This window comes from Rhineura floridana, chromosome 7 (genome assembly GCF_030035675.1).
Source record: "Rhineura floridana isolate rRhiFlo1 chromosome 7, rRhiFlo1.hap2, whole genome shotgun sequence".
Taxonomy (NCBI): domain Eukaryota; kingdom Metazoa; phylum Chordata; class Lepidosauria; order Squamata; family Rhineuridae; genus Rhineura; species Rhineura floridana.
Genome location: NC_084486.1, coordinates 139,391,427 through 139,415,398, shown reverse-complemented (window position 1 = coordinate 139,415,398; position 23,972 = coordinate 139,391,427). Strand labels below are relative to the sequence as shown.

The 23,972-nt window shown below is 44.5% G+C and overlaps 1 protein-coding gene across 3 annotated transcripts in view; it reads right to left on the bottom strand.

Moving 5' to 3' along the window:
• Positions 1-1,109: 1,109 nt before the first annotated feature.
• KCNMB2 (potassium calcium-activated channel subfamily M regulatory beta subunit 2) overlaps positions 1,110-23,972 on the bottom strand; it is a 33,826-nt gene continuing 10,963 nt past the window's right edge. For 2 of the 3 annotated variants that reach the window (XM_061634509.1, XM_061634510.1), the window contains 3 exons: positions 19,113-19,283; positions 12,577-12,772; positions 1,110-2,139 (listed from right to left, as the gene is read on the bottom strand). In XM_061634509.1, coding sequence (XP_061490493.1) covers positions 1,855-2,139; positions 12,577-12,772; positions 19,113-19,283 — 652 coding nt within the window. In that variant the 3' untranslated portion in view covers positions 1,110-1,854. The remainder of the gene's footprint in view (positions 2,140-12,576; positions 12,773-19,112; positions 19,284-23,972) is intronic. The other variant, XM_061634508.1, reaches the window with a different exon arrangement.

Below are 23,972 nucleotides of genomic sequence, written 5' to 3'. Positions count from 1 at the left end.
TGCTCAATAAACAGCCATTGTTGTATAATCTCGTCTGGAAGTGACCAAGATGTATATGCATGTTCCTGGTTCTTCTGGTTTACTGCATTTCAGTCTATGTACAGACTCATGGGATTTAATTGTTTTCCCCAGTATGCTCTTGGGAAAAAAGGTTTTTCTACACTGATTACAAACAAACCCTCTATAGGAATGACATTATTATATTCTACCCATTCTCTTTACTCACAAATGGAAGGATTTTGCAAGCTAAGTATCAAGAAAGGTCATATCCACACCATACAATTAAAGCACACTTGTACCACTTTAACTCCCCCAAAGAATTCCAGGAACTGTTGTTAGTTAAGGGTGCTGAAGTCACAGAGCTATACTCCTCAGCACCCTTGACAAACTACAGTTCCCAGGATTCTCCACAACTGTTAAAGTGGAAGAAGAGTGTTTCACATTTTATGCTGCAGGTGTGTCCTAAGTTTATCAGAGTTGAAATGCTACCCTTAATGGCCTCTGAGACTCTCCCCACCCCGACATTGCTCTTCTTAGTGACGAAGATATCCAGGTTTGGACATTAACAAAATACAAGAAGGGCACTTTTCACTTTCCAGTTAATAAAAGAAATAATAAAATATAACATATTCGTATTACAATACACCACTAGTTATAATATATGTTTTTTGTCTTGTCTAATATTCTTTTTTTTTTAAATATCCAGTAAAAAAATCTAAAATAGTTGGAAGTAAAAAATGAAAAAATAGCTGACTGTGGGTTGTATTTTGTTTTAGTTCTTCTTTACAGTGATATGGTAGCAAATGCAAGATAAACACACAGGAAAATACAGAAAGTGTTTTCTGGTCCCATCTCCGCCAACAGGGCTCAGGTCGGAGTAGAAAATGAAAAGAAGTGGACAGATTTCATCGAGTGTTGGGATTTGTGTTTTGTTTGCTTTTGTTTTGTTTTTGGCTGTAGCTTTGGTAGATAATGATCCATGCGTCAAAGATATTGCAAACAAATGTCTAAAACATCCGAAGGGAAAGCTTAACCCTGAGCATGAGGCCAACATAAAGACTATTGCCTTGATCCAGAATTTTGAGAACCTCCCACCCTGCGATAAAAAAAAAAGTAAGTTGCGCTTACATCCCAATAAAGTCAACCATGGCTAAAAGGTCCTATAGATTTCAATGGGCCTTAAGTTTGATTAATGTTCTCTGGATCGGGGCCTGGATGTGCAGCAATGTCCACCCTCATGTCTTGCACGTGTGTTTGCCCTTTGACCTTGGTGGAGGAGGCAGCCGGGGATCCCACACCTGCAAGAGATCTCTGGATCAAGGCCTCCATCTTAGTTCCACTTCAGCCAGGCAAATCAATGCACTTATTTATCTCCAAATTTCCTTCCATTCCTCACCCCTTCTATCTCCCCCCCCCCCGGCTTAAGTGGAACTTAAATGGTTCATGTGAACACACATAGCAATGTAATACATCCCTCCAGAATGGATTTGCACTGAGATGTTGATGCATTCATTGACGACAAGGCTTGGCAAATGGGTCACACTGAGCCCTATTTTGGCTGTAGAAAAAAAGGAGGAACAAAAGAAAAAAAAAAGAGAAAGAAGTACTAAAGTTGCAGCATAAATCAAGATCATGTAGACGGCCAACGCAAACGGTGATTCCTTCTCTCATCATCTGCATAATAATAGCATCACGTTTGCATATAGAACAGCCTTTTTTCATTATTGCTCTACTTCATAAAAATATAAGGAACTAAGAACAGGTGTACACATTACAAACTTAAGGTTCTTTGGTGAAGAATGAAAAAAAACAGTATTTCAGCTGTCAGTCAATCCCGGAAGCGAGTTGCTGCTTCTATCTGTTGATCCTTTGGATCCTCTCACAGAGAAGGGACAGGTACTGGGTCAACTTGACCATGGCAACGATAGCAAGCCCTCCTATCATCATGCACGTTGGCCAAAAGAGGGAGTGGAACAGCACGTTGGAACTGTAAAGTTTTGTTAGCAACACATTCTTTTGAACGCCTTCAGGGTCATAAAAACAGGAGAAGTGCTGGTACTTCTTGAAGTTTTCCATGACGACATTCACAAGGGACAGAGACTCTTCAAAGTTCTTGCCACACTTGGGTATATAGGAACACTGTTGTGGGAGGGAGAAGACAAAAGAGAAAAGAAAGATAGTATGCATTTCTGGCTGAACAAAATGTTCACAGGTGTTTGCAAAAGTGATGCCAAACACGTGCCTATCCAACCAATGTCTAATCTCTAATACATGTTTTTTTTTTCCAGAGGCTGCCTCTATTATCTGATGTACAGCTTTTGGTTTCTTTAAAATTTATTGTATGGGATTTTAATATTGTATGATTCTACGACTGTAGCCCACCCTGGGACTTTGTGGTGAAGGATAGGTAAGAGCAGAGCTTGGAAGTAACTAGTTACAAGTAACGAATTGTAATTTATTACTTTTTTGAGTAACAAGTGGGTAACTTCATTACATTTTGCTGATAATAGAACGAGCAGTAACTTCATTACTTTTGAGGAGTAATTGTAATGTTTCCAGCATTACTTTTGTGCATTACTTGGGGGGGGGGAGCAGGGGAAATCTTCTGCTCCTCTGATTTGTGAATAAAAATCATGTGCTTCAAATTGGGCTTCTGTGCAGCGGTGTTATTCCTTCATGTTCTATGGGTGCTTAGGAGGTGACGAGGGAGGAGGTGGAAAGTGAGACGGAGTGGAGAAAACAATTGTTTGAAAATTGACATGAGTGGAAGGAGAAAAGAGCTGGAGGCAATATATATATACAAAAAATATGTGTTGGGGTATCATCATTGCTGGGGATGGGGTGAGGGGATGTGAGTTTCTGTTATGCCATTCTGTTAATCTTCTGGATAAAAAAATATTCTACTATCCTCTGTGTGTGTGTGTGTGTGTGTGTGTGTGTGTGTGTGCGCGTGCGCGCATGCGTGTGTGCTTATTTTTAATGTTGTTTTTAGGCTACTTAGATGTGCAGCAGCCAAGGCTACCTTGTAGGCAATTTTTAAAAAAGTAGCTAAAATGTAATTGTAGCAATTACTTTTGAGTAAAAGTAAAGTAATCAGTTACTTTCAGAGCAATTGTAACTGTAATGGTAATTACTACTTTTGGGGGGGCATGTAACTGTAACTGTAATTTATTACTTTTTAAAAGTAATCTTCCAAGCTCTGGGTAAGAGATTTCTAAAGGGGGGGAGGAATGATGGAAAATGTCCTTTGCCCAGGCTTTAGATGCCGTTGCTGCTGTATGGCAGGATGTTAGCAGGGAGGGGAGATGTTATAAGGTCCGCAAAGGCCTTGTTTGCATGATACATTAAGCCAAACTACGGCTTACCAGGACAGCATGAATGTGTGGTTTGCGGAGGAGCCTGCATGTTGGCATGGTTCCAGTAAGCCATAATTTGGTTTACTGTGTTGTGCTAACCAGGCCAATGCAGTGTGGGAAGGTGCACTGCAATTGTGCATACTGCAAAACACTGAAAAGCAGGGGCTGGTTAGTGCTGGGAGGCTGCTGCTTGGTCCACATTTTTTACCAGATCCACATCTGCTTAGCTTCAGCAAAACTCTTGGGATGATGTGAACGGAGGCACATGTCTCTTCCCCTAGGGAAGATTTACAAGCTTCTATTTCAGATATTACAAAAGAAGTGTGGAAACAGGAAGCATGACTCACACTTCCTGCTTCAGAGTCACTTGTGACTTGCGCAGTAAATATTCCAACAAGCTGGCTTGATTATTGGCAAGGAAAACAAATTCAATATTTTTTCATCTCGCTGAGCCCTTATCAATCAACAGTAGAGCAAAATGTGGTCGTTGCAACAGCTAGAATTATAGTCTTGACAAGAATCTGAGTGTGGGTCTTCATACTCAGAGAAATATACATAAGGATGGAAGAAAAGGACACACAGAACCCTTCTTACAGCCCATTTGCTGCTGAAAAGCAAAGTGCATTCTCTTTTATCTGTGATGGCAAGAGGCAAAAGTCAGCTGGAGGCTTCAGTGTGTGGGTGCACGAGGACAGTGTGATCAATGAGCCAAAAAGGATGCACAGGTTTTGTGTTGACCTTCTGGAATGTGAATCACTCACTGTCTCCCCAGCAGTGTCACTAACATCACCGGCTCTAATATGGCTTTAAGGTGGGAGGAAAGTGACAATTGGTACCCGAGGGGACACATTCTAAGTCCCTGACCCTGGACAAAGAAATGCTTCTCTCCCTCTCTCATAATGCTAGAACTTGTGGACATCTAATGGAGTTGAATGCTGGAATGTTCAAGACAGACAGGGAAGGCTGATCAGGGAGGACAAACACAGTCCTGGAGCCTAGTTAAAGCTGCGTGGATGTGGCCAAGGAAACAACTCTGAGCATGCTCAGATGGCACTTCAAGAGAGTCCTACTAGCCAGATGCTGAGGCTGGAATTGGCCTCATAACAACAGGAAGGAGGAGGAACCGGAATGTTCAGCCCTAATACAGAAAATTAGGATTGGCTGAGTGGTGCAGACCTGATTGGCCAGAAATCAGGAGAATGACAGGAATGGCCCCACAAGTCTTTGTAGGTCCACAGAAGTAGAAAATGTCTGTGGGACAGGAAAGAGTGTGTGGCTTTGAGGTTTTTTTTGGTGGTGGTGAGGATTTAAAAAAAGCTTGACATTCTCCTTGGGAGGGCTGTGTCCCAGTAGCCCTAGTGAACCCACTGGCCCTGCTTCAACTCATCTCATCATCAGTGTTAACTCTTGAGGAAATGGGTTATTGTTGGTGCTAAGAGGAGGCACAGCATGGGATAGTCCCATGTGGCTCAGGGCCTCTTACATTCCATGGCAGCATGGAAAGGAGCAGCATTGCAGTGGATCCCAAACAAACCACCAGGATAGCCATGAGTACTGGGGCCTCACTGCTGGTGTGATGACCTCTCAGAGCATAGTGGAAACCATTTATTTCTCCTAGGTTTCTGCATAAAATGAGGTCAGGAAGCATCTCTCTTGTTCTGATTGGTTTCAGAATGATGCTGTGTGATGATCAGAGTGAGAGCCTTCACCTTATGGCAGCAGTGGAGAACCTGCATTGCTGGACTACAGCTCCCATCATCCCTGGTCATTGGCTATGCTGACTGTGGCTGATGGGAGTTGGAGGGCCACATGTTTCCCAGATATGGCTTAGGGCGAATCTTGGGAGAAAAAAAATGGCAACCATTAGGAGTCCTCAGAGTGTCGCCACTACCAGAACCTTGAAATACACAGTGGTGTTAGCTAACCCAGAGAAGAGGGCCTGCCTTCTGGAAACCTTTCACCCTCATCCACTCCCTCAGTCCCCAAAATTCAGCTGAAAGTTCTTGTAAAAGAACTTTCAGCTCAACTTTATGCATAATTCATAGAAATCTGATGATGGATGGAGTTTGTCCATTGTTTGGCGGTGCGTCTAAATAAACATCACCATTCTGGCCATTTTCATTTGATAACAAAAGGTTTCTGGAGGAAGGTAAAGAGTGGGAATCAGCAATTATGCTTTAAATAAAGCAATGAATGAACATAATGCACATCATTGCTACTTTATCTCTCATGTCCATTCTGAGACCTGAAAGTGCCGTGTAAGTTAGTAGGGAGCTAGAATAACTGTTTGGTACTCATGTTCTATTTTACCATTATTGGTTTAGCAATTAAAAGGATGCAATCTGAGACTCATGATTATACCAAGATCACGATTAGTGAAGGCTAGGAGAAGGGTTGTAGCTCGAGGTGGTCTCGGCTGTGAGATTGCTTTCCCCCAACCTATTAGTTTTGGGGGACTTCAACGTGCATGCTGAGACCGCTCTCATGGGAGCCCCTCGGGATTTCATTGAAACCATGACTTCTTGGGAACTGCACCGTAGTAATACAGGACCCACCCATGTAGCCGGTCATGCTCTTGACCTTGTGTTTGTCTCGGGAGGGGAAGGGAGTGCTCTGAAAATGGGGGCTGTTTCTTCTAACCCCGTGTCATGGTCAGATCACTATCTGGTAAATATAGACCTCTCAATGCCACGCACCCTCCGCAGGGGTCGAGGACCCATTAAGATGGTCCGCCCCAGACGCCTGATGGAATCTAAGGGATTCCTGAATGCGCTGGGAGATTTGGAGCTGACGGAAGGACACTCGGTTGAAACCCTGGTGGTGGAGTGGAATAGGGAGATCACCAGGGCGGTAGACCGCGTGGCTCCGAAACGTCCTCTCCCCCTGAATAGAACTCAGACAGCACCCTGGTACACACCTCGGTTGCGGGGTCTGAGACAGGAGGTGAGACGACTAGAGCGCCGGTGGCGGAAATCTCGCACTGAAGACGATCGGACACTGGTTAGAGTAGCAATAGCGGCCTACCAGGTGGCAACAAAGGCAGCGAAGAGGGATTTCTTTGCTGCCTCTATTGCGTCAGCAGAGTGTTGTCCCAGGAGGTTGTTCCAAGTTGTCCAAAGCCTGGTCGGTCCAGTTGCGCAGGAACCCATGGAACATTCTAAAGCCTCCTGTGACATATTTGCTAAGCACTTTGCTGATAAAATCGAGCGCCTGAAGTGCACGATTCCGCATGCCGTGGGTACAAGAAGTGGACCAGAGTCGGCCAGTTGCATTCCGGTCTGGTGGGATCGGTTTCAGCCTCTTCTCGCTGAGGAAGTGGACAAGGTGTTCTCTACTGTGAAGCCAACCACTTGTCTGCTCGATCCTTGCCCCTCATGGCTCATTGTGAGCTGCAAGGAGAGACTGGGCGAAGGGATCAAGGCTGTGGTAAATGCATCCTTGGAAGAGGGTGCAATGCCATCAGCCCTCAAGGAGGCAGTGATAAAGCCCATCTTGAAAAAGCCCTCCTTGGATCCCCAAGAGTTGAATAACTTTCGCCCAGTCTCTAACTTACCATTCTTGGGCAAGGTGATAGAGCGAGTGGTGGCTAAACAACTACAGACACACTTGGATGAAGCAGATTATTTAGATCCATTCCAATCGGGCTTCAGGACTGGACATGGAACTGAAACAGCATTGGTCGCCCTGGTAGATGATATGAGGAGGGCGTTGGATAGGGGAGAATATACCTTCCTCGTCCTCCTGGATCTCTCAGCGGCTTTTGATACCGTTGACCACGGTATCTTGTTAAATCGCCTAGAGGGATTGGGAATAGGGGGCACTGTTTTACAGTGGTTCCATTCCTATCTCTCAGGCAGGTACCAACGGGTAGCATTGGGGGATGAGGTTTCAGACCCTTGGCCTCTTAATTGCGGAGTGCCACAGGGTTCTATCCTCTCCCCCATGCTATTTAACATCTATGTGAAGCCGCTGGGAGCCATCATCAGGAGTTTTGGGCTGCAGTGTCACCAATATGCGGATGACACCCAGCTCTATCTGTCATTTAAGTCCTCACCAGAGTTGGCTGTGAAGACCATGTCCAAGTGCCTGGAGTCCGTCAGTGGATGGATGGGCGAGAACAGGCTGAACCTAAACCCCGACAAGACCGAGGTGTTACTCGTGGGTGATAAGAGAAGGTTGGGAGACATCGACTTGGTGTTTAACAGGGTGAGATTACCCCTGAAGGACCAGGTCCGCAGCCTAGGGGTCATTTTTGACTCCCAGCTGTCCATGGAGGCTCAGGTCTCGGCAGTGAGCCGGGCAGCTTGGTATCAATTACATCTGATACAGAGGCTGCGACCCTACCTTCCTTTGCAACTGCTCCCACGAGTGATACATGCCCTGGTCTCCTCTCGCTTAGACTATTGTAATGCGCTCTATGTGGGGTTACCCTTGAAAACGGTCCGGAAACTCCAGCTGGTACAGAATGCGGCAGCACGCTTGATTAAGCGTAGCCGTCGCCAGGAACATATCACCCCGGTGTTGATAGATCTTCACTGGCTACCAGTGGTTTACCAGGCCCAATTCAAGGTGTTGGTACTGACCTTTAAAACCCTATACGGTTTCGGCCCGGTTTATCTGAAGGACTGCCTCCAGTATCACCAATTAGGCTGCCTTACAAGATCAGCCACGCAGGACCTCCTCTCGGTCCCACTGGTCAAAACAGCTCGGCTGGTGCGGACCAGGGAGAGGGCGTTCTCGGTTGTGGCCCCCACCCTCTGGAATTCTCTCCCCTACGATCTCCGACATGCCTCCTCCCTGATGAGTTTTCGCCGAGCTTTAAAGACCTGGCTATTCAGGCAGGCCTACAGGAACTTCGAGGTGGATTAGTTTCTGTTGTATTAATTGATGTTTTTGATGTTAGTTTAATTGATGAATGTGTTTGAATTGTGTATTGTATTTTATCATGCTGCTGTAAGTCGCCTAGAGTGTCCGTTAATTTGGACAGATAGGCGACTAACAAATAAAATTTTATTATCATTATTATTATAGCTGAGTGGGAGAGCATCTGCCTTGCATGCAGAAGGTCCCAGGTCCAATTCCCGGCATCTCCAGATAAGGCTGGGAGAGACTCCTGCCTGAAACATGGAGAGCCGCTTCAAGTCAGTGTAGGCAGTACTAAGCTCTATAGACAAGAGTCTGAATCAGTATAAGGCACCTTTCTATGTTCCTAAGGAGCATGCAGCAGAGCGGGGCTGGTGAGCGGGAGCTGTCCAAGGCCAATCTAGGCTCCACACCTGGAGACTGACTAGCCGAGCCCAGAAGCATTTGCAGTCGATGACAATATGGTTCTACACTGGTTGCTGCTACTTTCTGGGTATATGGAGCTTGTCTCACCTGTGAGATAGGTATGGAACAGCTCTGCCCAGATTTGCTGGAATATTCGGGCAGACTACTTTAACTCCATTCTAAGTCATAAAGTCAAGAATTACCATCAAGGGAACACTGCATTCATAAAACTGATTGGGGATTCAGTTTGCACAATGGTATGTCAGAGTGAAGAAAAAAACCAGAAGAAACCCTAGAAAGGCAATCATAACCTGTAAAACAGCCTTGAGTCAAGTAAGCATTAACTTTACCTGCACTAGATCGAGAGGAAGCAGCAACTGGGAGGATTTAAGTGTGAATAGAAACAGGCTAAAACTGTTTGAGATTTCAAGAGCTAATGTACCATAGTAGCTAAGGGCCAAAGCAGACATTGCATTGCAGCCATGAGTAACATTAAAAAGCCCTAAAGTAGCCTTGTATTGGGAGGCCATACGTTTCAGAGAAGGGATGACATAATTGTTGTTTAACAGTTCCATGAGTGGCTGCTTTTCTACTAAAAATTGCTCCCAGATGTGTGTGTGTAAAATACTGATGCTTTAAAAGTAGCCCTTACACTTCCTAAAATCTATTTTGCACCAAGAACTTCAAAGGCTTGTTGGAAGAATGTGTGCCAAGTTACATGTGGACTGAAAAAATAATACTGCAAACTGATGTGGAAATGGGGAGATCTGAACTTAAGACTGGAAAAATGTGAGACCGAGGGAAACCAACATGGACAGATTTGTCCGTTCCTAGTCCCCAATTTGCTGCGTCTTGAGCTACACACCATCCACACCTTTAAGCCTCTGCCATCTTACTACTCTGCCCAAGTACAGGGCTTCACCCTCCAGCTCCTTGTGGGTTGAACTGCCGCTGGAGAGAACTGTCTCATACTTGGCTCTTTCCTGGCAGAACATGGGCCCCAGGGTGCGTTCCCTCCTATGAATTCCCTCCATGGGGAATAGTCACATTTTATCCAATGCCAAAATATTGAGCACTGGGGAAAATGTGCTGCAAATGTTTATTTATTACATTTGGTCATTTATTTATTACATTTGTTATCCCATCCTTCGTCTGGGGAGTCCAAGCATTCTTAGTTCTCCCCCCACTCACTCATTTTATCCTCACAACAATCCTGTGAAGTAGGCTGAGAGGCAGTGACTGGCCCAACATTACCCAGTTAGCTTCACTGGCTCTAGATGTTGAAGCTGCTAGGATGGCTGAATAGCTATTGCAAAATGGGTCAAGACAATTGCTTAGAAAGGCCCTTTGCCTCACAATGCCTTCATCTGTGCTGGCAGAGGGGTAGACCTCCTGCTGTGCCAGCGGAACATCTCAAAAGAGGCAGTTAACGCACACACGGTTGTTATGCTGCCGCTTGCAATTACACATCTGCCGGCAATCACTGGGCTCTAATATCTGATTTCACCCTATCTCGGGCAATTAAATTCCTATGTAAAAAGGACTGCTGTATCTCTGAGAGACTGAGTATAGATAATGAATAGATACATTTGCCTGAACATCATCCATGCAGAGTCGAGGGACCTCCTGTGCCCCTTTACACAAAGATAGACAAACAGCCATCTGGAGAAAGAGCTGCACATTATAGAATATAGCCGTGATGCGCACAGTAATGTTGCATTGGCACAGATGCACTTGCAGTCCAGCAGACAGCATTATTCTCTCTCTCTCTCTCTCTCTCTCACTGACTCTCACTGCACTTTATCATTTGTTATATTTTCAGCTGGTATACCACAGTGGGGAGGAGAGCCTGGCTGGAAGTCCAGAGTCTGTGAGTTCAAATCCCCGCTCGTGTCTCCTGGGTGTCAAGGGCCAGCTAAAGACCACCCCCACAGTGAGTGGCTCAGGAGTTGCGTGCCCTGCCACCTGTGCAGCCGTGGGCAAGCTGATAGTCCCAAGGAGCCCAGTTGCCCCCCAGCTGGCAGTTGCGGACAAGGAAGGGGCTGGCTTGTGCATTTGTGGTAAGCTGAGCAGGCCCTAGCCAGCTGGGGAGGACTAGCCTCAGAGGGAGGCAATGGTAAACCCCCTCTGAACACCGCTTACCATGAAAACCCTATGCATAGGGTAGCCATAAGTCGGGATCGACTTGAAGGCAGTCCATTTCCATTTCATTTCATATTTTCAGTATGAAATGCAACAGGGCTGTAGCTTGGTGGTAGAGCTCATGCTCTGTATGTCAGAGGTCCTAGGCTCACTCCTGATATGACTGTGAAAGACTCCAGTTGGAAACCTGGAGAGCTGCTGTCAGTCAGAACAGACCAGAGATGGGGGCAGTGGCAGCTGTTGGTCCCTGTCCATGGAATCAGCTCCAGTTTTTAGCCCAAGCTTTCAAGGAGCTGTCCAAGGTGCCGAAAGCTCAGACTAAAACCCGGAGCGGATTCCACTGCCCCACTGACATGGAGCCACCAGCCACCACTGGATGGGGAACCTGTGGCACTCCAGATGTTGTTGGACTCCAGCCTAAGCCAGCATAGCCAAAGGCCGGGGATGATGCTCATTGTAATCCAGCAACATTTGGAAGCCCACAGATAATGCTGAGCTAAGTGGACCAGTGATCTGACTCAATATAAAGCAGCTTCCTAAACATATTTGAATTAGTTCAGCCCTGCTGGATTTTCTTTGGCTTTGCAATAGGAATGTTCAACAAAGTGGAGATAAGTAGTTACAGGATTTGGTTTCTGATTTTCGCTATATATATATATATTTAAATTGCAAACTGGATATTTTATATGTATATTTTTGGATTGGGTTGCCTGGCTTGAATCTCCAGGGCAAGACAGTATAGACCTAAGAATAAATAAAAAATTGCAGCAGGCAATTTCTCTACCCACCCCCCAATGTCCACAAGCCCTTCATCTGTGCCTTGAGTGGAACACAGCAAAGAAGAGCTTACAAGCATAAGGAGGACATTTGGGGGTTGGGAACTGGATATGTGGGCACAGTCCCATTCCTCCCATACATACAGTTTATACACGAATAATCCTAGAGAGAATCCGTGAACTAGGATTTTAATGGAGTTAGCGATTTGGAAAGCAGACTTAAGGGCAAGAGAAGATTCAGGATTTCTGTTGATCCTCGAATCTGTTGCAGTATTAGCAGTAGCGCTGCCTGTTGTAGGAGTCTCCTTGCTTCTTACACGCACTTGCTTGTACATTTGTAAATAAAGAGTTATTGTAAAGATGCCACAAGTCTTCAGTGCCTTCTCATCACAAGGAGACAATCTCTGCAAAAAGTCCACCTTTTCCACTTCCAACAAGATGGAAAAATGGGTGAACCACGTTTATATTCTCTGAGGCAGGTAAAACCAAAACAATGGAAATTAAAGTCTGCATCAAGAAAATCTAAGCTTTGCCCAAAGAAAACTCAAGATTCAACAAAAGAGATACACGTAAATGTGCAGGCTTTTAGGAAAATTACACAAATTGCCTGTTTTTTCTTGAATCTGTTACTGGAGCATTTCAGAATCTGAGGTTTTATTTATTTATTTTAGCAAGGAAATGTGTTGTGGTACCAGAAGGTAAGGAATGATTCAGGAATCACAGGGGTGCTAGTGGAGGTCATAGGGAAGGAGCAGCTTACTATGCAAGAGATAGATATCCAATCCTTGTGGCCACTAAAGTCCCTTTCCAACCATTTTCTGCATCTTCCAATGCATTTTCAGACGCATGAGGGCTAGAAGCCTCCCTTCAGAAAATCAAACCAATGTGCATAAGAAAAGGTAATTCTACGTGACAGGGTATCAGATCTGAAGAGCCCTCTCCGGAGGTTCAGAGCACCGTCCAACGCTGCCCTCCCACCACAACAAATAGTCCATTTGCACTGACAGTGGATTTGCAATTGGATTTTTTCTTACCTCAGAATTAATTTTTATTGTCTCCTCTGTGTGGTAAAGTAAGCACTTCTGCCCCGAAGATGATACATTGACATACACCTGCAAGCAGGGGTACTGAGAGATTTTCCAGCAGTCTGGACCGCAGCTGAATGAGCAGTTAAAGGTTTCTGTGATGGAGGCATTGAGGAGCGTGCACTGTGTCTCTTCTGTCCAAACACTGGTGATGAAAGAGAGAAAGAGAATTTTTTAAAAAGCACCCCGAGAAAAGGACTAAAAAGGCTGGAATTTTTAGCAGAGAGGTCCAAAATCAATGTAACGTAAGAAGCTGCCTTATACTCAGGGGTGTAGTCGTCTGGGGTCTCAGGGGGTCTTAGACCCCTTACCTTTTTGGGAGCAGGGTCCCAGTAGGGTCCTTTTGTCTCCAGGATCCTACCAGCCAATCAGCATGAAAGGGGAGTGTGTTAGCCACGCAGAAGAACCTTCTAACATGCTTCCTTGTCCTTTCCAACTGATCAAAGTCAATCAGAGTAAAAGGAGGTGAGTGAGCCACTGAGATGACTCTTCTCAATAGCTAACATACTTCCCTTGCATGCTGATTGGCTCCTATTGACATATGTCGCTGTGGTAGAAGGGTACATGCAGGAAGGACTGGAGAGCGTGGAGAAGATGCCAGAGAGCAAGCGAATGTGGGGCGTGGCCTTGAGGGGGCATGGCATGTCTGTCATGACTGCACTTCTGGATTTGCCACTACACTACTGCTTATACTGAGTCAGTCTTTTGGCCCAACTAGCTCAGTACTGTCTACACGAGAGGTGGGGAATCTTCAGCCTGGGGCCAACTTAGGCCTGGCAGGGGTCCCCATTTGGCATGCCAGGATGTTCCTGGCAAATCTTACCCCCCTGCTCCACACATGACATCATAGATCTAGTGTATCAAAGTGGTTAGAGTGCTAGACTAGGACCTGGGAGACCAGAGTTCAAATCCCCACTCACCTATGAAGCTCGCTGGGTGACCCTGGACTGTCTCTTAGTCTAATGTACCTCACAGGGGTGTTGTGAAGATAAAATGTATGTTTGGGAGGAGAACCATGTATGGCAGGTGTGAAGCAGCACCCGTGTGGCTTCAAACGAACAAGTGTGCTCCTGACTGTTCCTTTGCTAGAGCAAAGTGCGTTCTCCCCCCAACAGCTGATGAGCTGTGAGAGCGCACCATGCTCCAGGATCATGGAGGGGTTTGCACTGAAAGCCCTGCTAAAATGGATGGAAATTCTCAGTTTTAGCTGTGGGTTCAGTGCAAAACCCTTCATGATCCTGAAGCAAGGCATGCCTTCCCCCACACCTGAGTGCACCTTTCAACAGGATCAGGAAGAAGCAGGCATTAAAACCACTGCTAAAACAGTTTGGGTACCAGCCACGCAGGTTCTTGGTCTGTTTCTGGGCCCAATTCGAAATGCTGGTTCTAATCTTTAAAGCCCTCAGAGGCTTCGGACCTGGATCCTCTGTGCTCCACAACTGCTGTGCATTCCTAACGGGGATGGCCCAAGGCATTTTGCTGCTTGTGTTGAAGAACCTCAATTCCATGTATGGAAGCCAGCTGGACCGGTAATTGTATCTTACTTCAATACTGGCAATGGGACAGTGACCTCCACTGCACTTCAGGTAGGGATGGAGTTCGCTATCTGATTCCGTTCCATTTTTCAATTCGTCAAATGGGCTGCCAGTTCCTATTCGCTATACATTGTGTTCTGCTAGCTATCGCAATTCCGTTCTCCCTTTTTTGTCATAATTTTTTCCTGAAAAATTACATAACTTTCTGTTATTCCTTATGCTGCTGTATATTTGATATAATGTATACAGCAGCAGCAGATGACAAAAATAATTACATAAACAATTATGTAATTCTCACTGCAGATTAAAAAAAAATTATGGTGTCACTAATAGGCGTGAAGGCACACAGAATGGGAGCCTGTTCGATGATAAGACTATTATCCCAGAATTTGATACCAAATTTGATTTTGCAAATATTCTATACCCTCCCTAACCTCAGGGCAGCAAGGCACTCTGTGTGGCACACATAGTTCTGTCCTCCAACAGAGGGGAACATCTGGGTGGGGGGTGCTCAGGAGAATAACAGTGGTGCTGCTGCTACTGCTGCCCTCCAGCATCTGCCACCTGAGGCAGACACCTCACTCTGCCTAATGATAGGGTCGGCCCTGACTCCCAAAGTATCCATGAATTAATAGGGCAGGTCCACACCATACATTTAAAGCACATCCAATGCACATTTAAAGCACATGACTTCCCCCAAGGAATCATGGGAGCTGTAGTTTGTTAAGGATGCTTGGAATTTGTAGCTCTGTGAGGGGAAAACCAAACCACAGTTCTCAGAATTCTTTGAGGAAACTCATGTGCTTTAAATGTGCGTTGGATGTGCTTTAAATGTATGGTGTAGACCAAGTACCTATCTATCCACCTATCTATCGACCTAATTTCTACCTCACTTTTCTCAGGGCAGTTTGGCTTTTTAAAAGCATTCCTTCTAATGCTGATTCAAGTATTCTTCTGCTCATGTTTATGAAGTCAGAATTGCAGGCCTAGGCTACTAACAACGATGCCCAGGGCTGAAGGTCAAGGAGTGGGATTTCCCCCCTCCATCCTTTCTGTCTCATAATTTGAGCAATATTTCCTTAATTATTTCTGCAATGATCCATAGGAGCCATTGGATGCATTATCCCTTGCCTCAGAAAGAGTTAAACCTTTGGAGAGAAACCTGACTAGGAAGCCAGTGGTATTTACATTTCAAAAGTGGCCATTGGCCAGATAGGCAACCCACAAATTAAATTATTATTATTATTATTATTATTATTATTATTAAAACCGCTCATTTCTCAGGCAGCCTTAATTACACATCCCTGCCAATTACAGTTAAGGTCAAATTACTCCTTTGCAATCACAGGTGATGTTGTTAACCCATGTGATGCTCCATACCACATCCGTGAATATCAAAGCATCATACAATCTGCAAAGTAATTGGGCCTGACAACGTTCCAGTGAGGTAGAATGTTGCAATATTTTGGGGGGGAGGGAGCTTTAAAAAGGGGTGAAAGAAATTCATGGTATATCAATAGGATGGCCATGTGTTTTAGGACAGGTCTGTATTTGAAGAGTTATCAGAGGGCAGTCCTCTATTTGAAAGAGTCCTCTGTTTTAAGAGCTCTCTGGTCCAAGCCCATTTTAAAGATAAAGAATCCTAAGAACTCAAGAGCATAAGAAGAGGTCTGCTCAGTCAGGCCAGTGGCCCATCTGGTCCAGCATCCTCTTCTCACCATGGCTGACCAAATGCCTATGGGAAGCCCACAAGCAGGACCTGAGTGCAAGAGCAGTCTCTCCGCTTGCAATTCCCAGCAACTGGACATAAGAGGCCTACTCCTGAAGAAGGGAAAGCAGCAGAGCCTTTAACATTGCCCATCAACAGTTAGAACCCGGAAAGCAGACAGAGGAGGTACGTAGGTCACCTGGTCACAGTCTTCCTCACTATGGTGAGCTGGACTGTATGTCTAGTTACATTATAGCCATTATTTTAAAATGTGCATCTACATATGTAAAACCAGCATGTACAAATTTTTACACAAAACTCGGTCCTCTTTGCTCCTCTTTTTTGGCAATGCGTAAGCGGCCACCATAGCCCCATGTGGTTGAATTTGTCATTCATTCCTAAAGGAGGGCATGCGCCTAGATTGACTCAGTATGGGATGGTCAGCTCAGGAAAGGATGCTGCTTCCCCAAATCTGATTTTGACTTCATCCTTGTTCTACTCAGCCTCCAGTGGAGGCTTGTCTGTTAAGGCAAATGGGGCACTGCCCCACCAACCTCACTCTGCCCTCAAACAGCACCCACCTGTCTGCCTTCTTACTTACATCCAGTCCAGGGTGCCCCTGGCTGTCAGTTTCATCCTCCTTAGTGTGCCCACTATAGAACCCAACAGGGAGGAGTGTGGGGGTGAAATTAGTTGGCTCTGCCTGTCCTTGGCTATGGCTCCACCTACTATTGGTCTCTCTGCCTTCCACCCCTCCAGCCTCAGTGTGAAGACTGCTCCAGAGCACAGAGAATGAATCTGCCACAGGCCCTTTCACTGAGAAAGAAAGCCCCAGAAATGTTGGGAAAATTAAGCAGAAGGAGCTGCAAGAATCATGAGAGATCTCACGCCTAGCAAAATTATTGCTGGGATATTGCGAGTGTCTCACTTCTAGCAAAATTATTACAGAGATCAGCAGGATTCCCACTTGTGAGGAGGAAGGTATTAGCCCTACACCAGAAGGAAAAATAGCCCCTCAAAGTGCTGTAAAATAGCTTGATCCCTTTTACAAATTAAACTTCCATCCTCCCCCATTTGAAAGCTTATGGTTTCTCTAGGCCGCTGATTATGACTGCTGCTCCCTTCTGAATTAGGCCAGGGCTGTGCTTTGTAGTGACAGATGCGCAGTACTTTTATGGACTTCAGTGGGCCATAGATTAGCTGATAAGAATAAGTCAAAGCCCCATACTGTGAGGGAAAGGCTGCAAACCCTTTTCATTTCTCTGCTGTACTGATTATTCCAAGGCTAAACAGTGACAAATGAAGGAGATCAAATATATGAGGCTAGACTCTGAACACTAAACCACCACCCCCGCTAGGAACTTACTATTTCTGTAGCAAGCCCTGCCCGCTTCTCCATTATTGTGAGGAGTGTCCTGTGCCACTTTTTTTATTTTAAACTATCTGTATATTGTGAAGAAGCAGATGGGTCCTAAATCATCCAGGCCTGGTCTAGGTAGGAACTAAAGTGATGCTTAGCGTAGCAGAGGGGGACCGCATTGTAACACGGCAAGAGTAGTGGACCCAGAATGGCAGCCATTTTTCTTCTAGATTAGTTGCACAACAGTATCAATAAATAAAATGCATTGTTTGCTTGGTAGGTTTCAATATCCAGTAGCAACCCTTCCAACGCTATAACACAGCAAATATTAAAAGCTCATAGATGGTCAGTGGACACAATCTGCCCCGTGGAAGAGAAGGAGAGAGCACAGGAGGCTGGCAAAGACAACATCGGGGCCTGTATCAGTCAGACTGTCTCTTTCCCTTGCCCCGTTACATTTTACATATTTTTTTTGTTTTAATATTTTTAAATTCTAAACTGCCTTGGGTGCCTTGGCAGGAAGACATATATAAATGTAATCAATCAACCAACAATATAATGTTACCTTACAGAACAATCCCTTGACCTGGCTTAAGCACTCTGAAGGACTGTTATGGAGATGACGCATGCAGTGCTGGAGTGGCTGCTTCACCACCAACAAAACTCAAAAAGCTTCTATGACTGTGTTTCATATGTTCATTCACTCCAGATTCACCACATGCCAATGTTGTTGTCAGAGGTCTAGAATATGGGCTGGAGCCAGACTCAGGTACAATTTGTGCCAACAAAATCCCTCCCAGCTTTCTCTGCCACTTACCAACATTTTGTCTCTTTGTCACACTCTGAACTGTCATACTCAAAATATGTCAAAGATATAGAAACCACTTTTTGGGGGGAGGGGATGGAATTGCTTTCTCCTCCCAACCTGGGACCTAAATACGCCCTCACACACCACACTTTGCTTATACAGCTTCTTAAACCCGTGTCACCTCTTAGAACACCCCTTATTCCCTTGTACACCACTCAGCCTTGTTCCTGTGTAAACATTTCTTGCTCCTTGGTTTTAAGGCAGAGGGTAGCCAACATAGTGCCATTGACAGGAAGTTGGACTGCAACCCTGGCCATTGGTCAGCCTGGTTGGGGCTGATGGGAGTTGGGGCCCAGCAACATTTGGAGGTCACTACATTGGTTACCCCAGTTTTAAGAAATACTCAGTTGTGTTATAATTCAGGCAGAGCTTAATAGCTTACTCTCACTTCTATGGATCTATCCTGGGACCTTGTGTTGAAGGGTGGGTAAGAAACTGAAATAATAATAATAATAATAATAATTCCAGTCTTCCCCCAATAAAGTATTTGTGTGTGTAAATCACTAACATTCAGGACGGGGACTTACATTTTTCTGAAGCAGTATCTGATTTTGGCAGCTGCCATTTTATTTCCCCAAAATGTCTTGGATGCTGCATGTTTCCAGGGCATTCTAGGAAAAACGTGGCAGCCACCAGGATTTTTTTGGGGGGGCGGAAGACACACAAGACATCCTTGTTATGTGGCAGCTGCTAATTCCCTCCTGCCTCCAGACTGTTGTATCTAGAAAAATAAAAATTTGGCTGCCAGGAGGCGCCCCCTGTTGTCACCAGAAAAAGGGCAAAGAAACATTTTTTGAAAATGAATGTGAGTGAAACAAATCTGAATTTACCAAATAAATAATGAAATGAATGGAGCTCTTAATAATGAAACCAAATTGAATAAGAAGACAAACAAGCATTTCTTGTATACTCCTATTTTTCTAGGACCAAAGGCCCAGTGCGTTCCCCTCCCTTTACATTTGTTTTCAAGTGTATTTAGAATAGTTTTATTGGGTGGCGAGGGAAAGAATTTACCTTTGCATGTATGACCTCAGCAGCGTGATTCCCAGGAGGAAGTACATCATAATGGAACACACCATCATCGTCACTCCAAGGAGTATGGCCCGGTCCTCTCCTGCTTTGAGAGCGGTGACTGTTTTCCTTTTGTCCAGTAGATCATGATCCCTGATTTTTTGGTAAATATTTCTGAGGTTGAAAACAATACATTCTTATGTGGAGTTCACACTTAATCAACAAACCCTCTAAAAGGACTGACAGGTCCACCTCCAGGGCCCGTCTCACAGGAGAGCTGGGCTTTAAGGTTTCCATAGCTGAAGTTCTCAAAACAATTTACTTGGACCTGGCAGGGAAAAAACCCACCGGCATCCAAAATACACAACAGATTTCCATTGTTGCGTTTTTTCTCAAAGGGCTTTGTGCCTGGAACATTTTAGAGGAGCAGTTTTGCAGAAGCTGAAAGGGACCTTTGGTTACAATGCCTAAATCATTCACACTAAAGGAATCTTTGGAAGTATCCAGTAAAATGTGTGCTGTGATTGAAGTAGCAGTCCTCAAAACTGGCCCGTTATTCATGTTGTAGTAGTTTCCTGGCTGCATTACTAAAATGTTCTTTATATAGGGCTACCCTTGAAGACAGTATGTAAAATTCAAATGGTCCAAAATATAGCTACTAGGGTTTTCTCTAGTGCCAACAGATTGGCTCATATTACACTGGTTTAGTTGCCATTACTTCACTGGTTGCCATTAGATTTCTGGACTCAATTCAAGTGCTGGTTTAGAGCTTGGAAAAGTTTCTTTTTTGAACTACAACTCCCAGTGGTTGGGGATCAGAGCATCTTAGGAACCCCCTGTCTCCATATGAACCTGCTAGGATGATGGCTATGATGGCTATGCTCTCATAGCCACCATCCTAGCATAACCGTGATGGCTACGCTCTGCATCCATAGTTAGAGGCAGTACGCTTCCGAATACCCGTTGCTGGGAACTGCAGGAGGGGAGAGTGCTCTTGCAGTCAGGACCTGCTTGCAGACTTCCCATGGGTAACTGGTTGTCCACGGTGAGAACTGGATGCTGGACTGGAGGGGCCATTGACTTGATCCAGCAGGTTCTTCTTATGTGCTTAGGAGCCTTCACTCTAGATCTGAAGCTCTTCTCTGTGTCCCACCAAAAAGGAAGAGAGACTTTTCAGTGATGGCACCCAGATTGGGAAATGGTCTCCCAAGACAGAATGGCTGCCTGGCCTCATGGCTGCCCACTTTTAGATGAACTTTGAAAACAATTTTATTTCAGTGAGATATTCAGTATTGACTATTAATGCTTTTTAAAAATGATTGCTGCTTTAAAATAATCTCTGTTTTGCTGCTGGGCTTTGCTTGATTATTCATTTTATTTGATGTTCAGCCCTTATGAACTGCGCTGATTGCATATTGAAATAAGAGGATAGGACATAAATTATAAGAATAAAATGACAAGAATATAATAAAGTGCTCCAAAGGTCAAGGAAATCCATGGAAGAGGAAAGGAGGAAAAGCCGCAATTTAGCTCAGGAGGATATTTGTCCATTTAGCTCCATATTGTCTATTCTGACTGGTAGCTGCTCTCCAGGCTTGCAGGAAGAGGGTCTTTCTCGTCATTTGCTAGAGGATCCTTTTAAATGTGGAGATGCCAAAGACTGAACCTGGGGCTGAGGAGGCACCACTCTGTGCAAGAATCAGATGGCACTGATCAGAAATAAGGGGATGCCACGAAAAATGGCAGCTCTGTTTCATCTTCCCCTCCATAATGCGTAGTTCAACTTACCTCGTGACCTCCACATTTAGCTGGCAGCCAATAATGTGGAGCAGGATGGTGGTAGAATAAATATAGTGGTATCATGAAACGAGGGTGCTGAACTATATTTTATGGAGGGGGGAGCCCAGTGCTTCTGCAAAGTCCCATTTTGGCCCTCATAGGAAGAGTGCTTCCTCTGACGCAGTGTTTTTTGCCCAAGCAGGAAGACCACTTATGCATTGTCGAAGAAGGGAAATGCGTTACTGAGAGAGCGCACATTTGCATAAAATTTGCATATGTTAATATATGTGCAAATATTCAAATAATTACTGTAATTTGAATAGAAATGTAACACATCTCACCAAAATGGGAAGCCCTGCATGCCTGCTGTCCAGGTGCTAACTGTTGATGGGGAAGTTCAAAACCTTTGCTGTTCCTTCCTAGGGTCCTTTATCTGCAAAATCAAATTGAGGACTGTCCTCTGTTGGTATCTCTATGCTCAAAATGCGTTGGCCACATAGAAATCTTTCTCATCTTTCTTTTCCTTCTTATTTTACAAGGAAGCAAAACAAACACCATTCTCAAAATAAGAGATTCTCAAATATTTGGGAGTGTTTAATAGGTTTGAAATATATTTTGAATTTGAAGTCAAGTCCCCAACATATGTGAGTTGAGATTCATTAAGAAATATCAGTGGAATAAATCTGGCCTCTCCTATATTTCATTGGCCCAATTCACAGGTCACCTATCCTTGTGGTGGGAGAGCAATGCACCCCTTTTCTCCCACATCTCCTGGGCTGGCTGGGATTGATAGGAGTTGTAGTCCTAAACATCTGGAGGACAGCTGGTTAGCAAAGGCTGCCATAATGTTACATGTGACGTAGGGGCTGCATTTCTTCATAAAGAAAGGCCTGAGATAGAGATGATTCTTCCCCCCACAAAAAAGGAGGGGGACAAACAGGAGATTTGTATGGGCCTCTTTGAGGAGCACCTACCTCACGTTAAGTAACATTTTGAGAAGGATGGAAATTGCATGGACTGGGCTTATGACTTGAAGCCTGATAATTGCAATCTAGAGGGCAACTTCAGGGATGCTCAAGGGCTTGGGCATATTTTTGTTGTTCCTATTATAGTTAAAATCACTAGCTTAAAATGAGAGTAGGTGATGTAAAGTAACAATTTCCCGTTTGTGGCTTTGTGCATCTGCCTTGCATGCTGAAGGTCCCAAGTTCAGTCCCTGGTATCTCCAGGTATGGCTGGGAATATCCCCTGCCTGAAATCCTGGAGAGCTGCTGCCAGTCAGGATAGATAATACTTAGCTTTATGGAGCAAAGAACTGACTCAGTATAAGCCAGCTTCCTATTTTCCTATCCATATTGCAGATCAAAGGAGCACCCATATTGCAGATAAAGCTATGTAAAACTGCTTGTGACTTTTGTTATCTACATGGGTAGAATAAAGCTATACATAAAGGCCAACGATCCATATATTCAGAGGTGCATAAAAAAATCTAGAACTCAAGAAAACAAATATATGTTTAGGTAACAGTGACTTGTCCCTGTGTTACGATCATTGAACGAAAAGAAAGTGGATTTCTTAAAAACAAGCAATCAAAGCTTCAATACCAGAATATAAAAGCAGAATGAGACTTGGGACACTCAGTAACCCTATGATTAGATATTTTATTGATTCATAGCTTTTGCAAGCCACCCTAAGGGCCTTGTTGATGGGCGGTATAAAAAGGCTGTAAATAAATAAATAAAAATTTGGTGCACTGGGGGTGGAGCCTGGAGCCTTCTGGCAGGTCAGGGGCAGAACTTGAATGAAACATTGATGAGTCATGTTAGAACTTTACATGTTAAGAGGACAATCTGCCAAGCCAGGGCAAGGGTGGAGTCTGTCAAAATCTGGAACAATGCTTTTTTACCCTAGTACTCATGATCTGATACGCAGAGCATAGGTTTTCCTGATGGAGCCAGTATAACACTGATCGATAAGCTGAACAAATTGTTAATAATAATGTGAATATATGAATCATTGGTCCTTTAAGCATATATGAATCACACCATTCTCATTAACAAGTGTCATGCAGTTGCTGTGATTTATTTGTAATATTGGCATTCCTTTTTTGTTATATGACACTGTGATCCCGATAGATAAGCCTTTCCCAACCAGTGTGCCTCCAGATGTTGTTGGACCACAGCTCCCATCAGCCTCAGCCATTGGCAATGCAGGCTGAGGCTGATGGGAGTTGTGGTCCAACAACATCTGGAGGCACACTGGTTGGGAAGGCTGCCATAGATAAACCTGAATCGCTTCTTTAGTTGTACTTGGTGGGCATGCCTGGCCAGTGGACTTTTGAATAGTTTGCTTTTCTGTGTGTCATGTCAGAAAACAATTTTTGAAATTTCCCTAACTTTTTAAAGTGGCTTCCCATGAGCAGTGTGTATGTGCTTTGTCTGAAAACCATAAAGCAAAAGGTCTGCTATAACATCTGCATTATATAGCCTGAGTTGTGTTTATTCAAAAGGAAGCTCTGACAAGTTCAATGGGTAAATGTGCACAGGACTGTAACACCACAGCCCAGGGCTATGTATTTTTAATTGGAAGTAAGTCTCAATTTGCTCCCTTTGATTTATTTCCAAGTAATTTCATACTGAATTGCAGTCTTGGTTTGATTTAGGATTCTGGACTGTGACCAACATATTTATGATTTGATTTCTGTTTTTATGCTAACAATTTTCCATTGGGTTTTCCCTTCTGTTATCTAAACCAAATTGTTGTGTTGCAAAATAACTTGTATCCAATGTAGCGCTAAGTAACTCATTCTGTTAGTGCAAGGATTTATGTTTGTGCACCAGAACTTTCCTCATGCTTCTTCCCCTGCACCCCTCCTGAATCTGTTCTGAGTTTTCCCCAAAACCTCTGGAGCAGATTTGGGGAGGGTGTGAGGCATGCGGAGGGGAGAGAGGGCGAAAAGTTCCATTGTGCAAACGTAAATCCTTGCGCTGATGAAATGACTCCATTGGAGACTGCTCAAGATCATCACCTTAGGTTGATATCCAACATTCCTCATATTGGAGTAGATCAGCTGAAGTCAGTGAG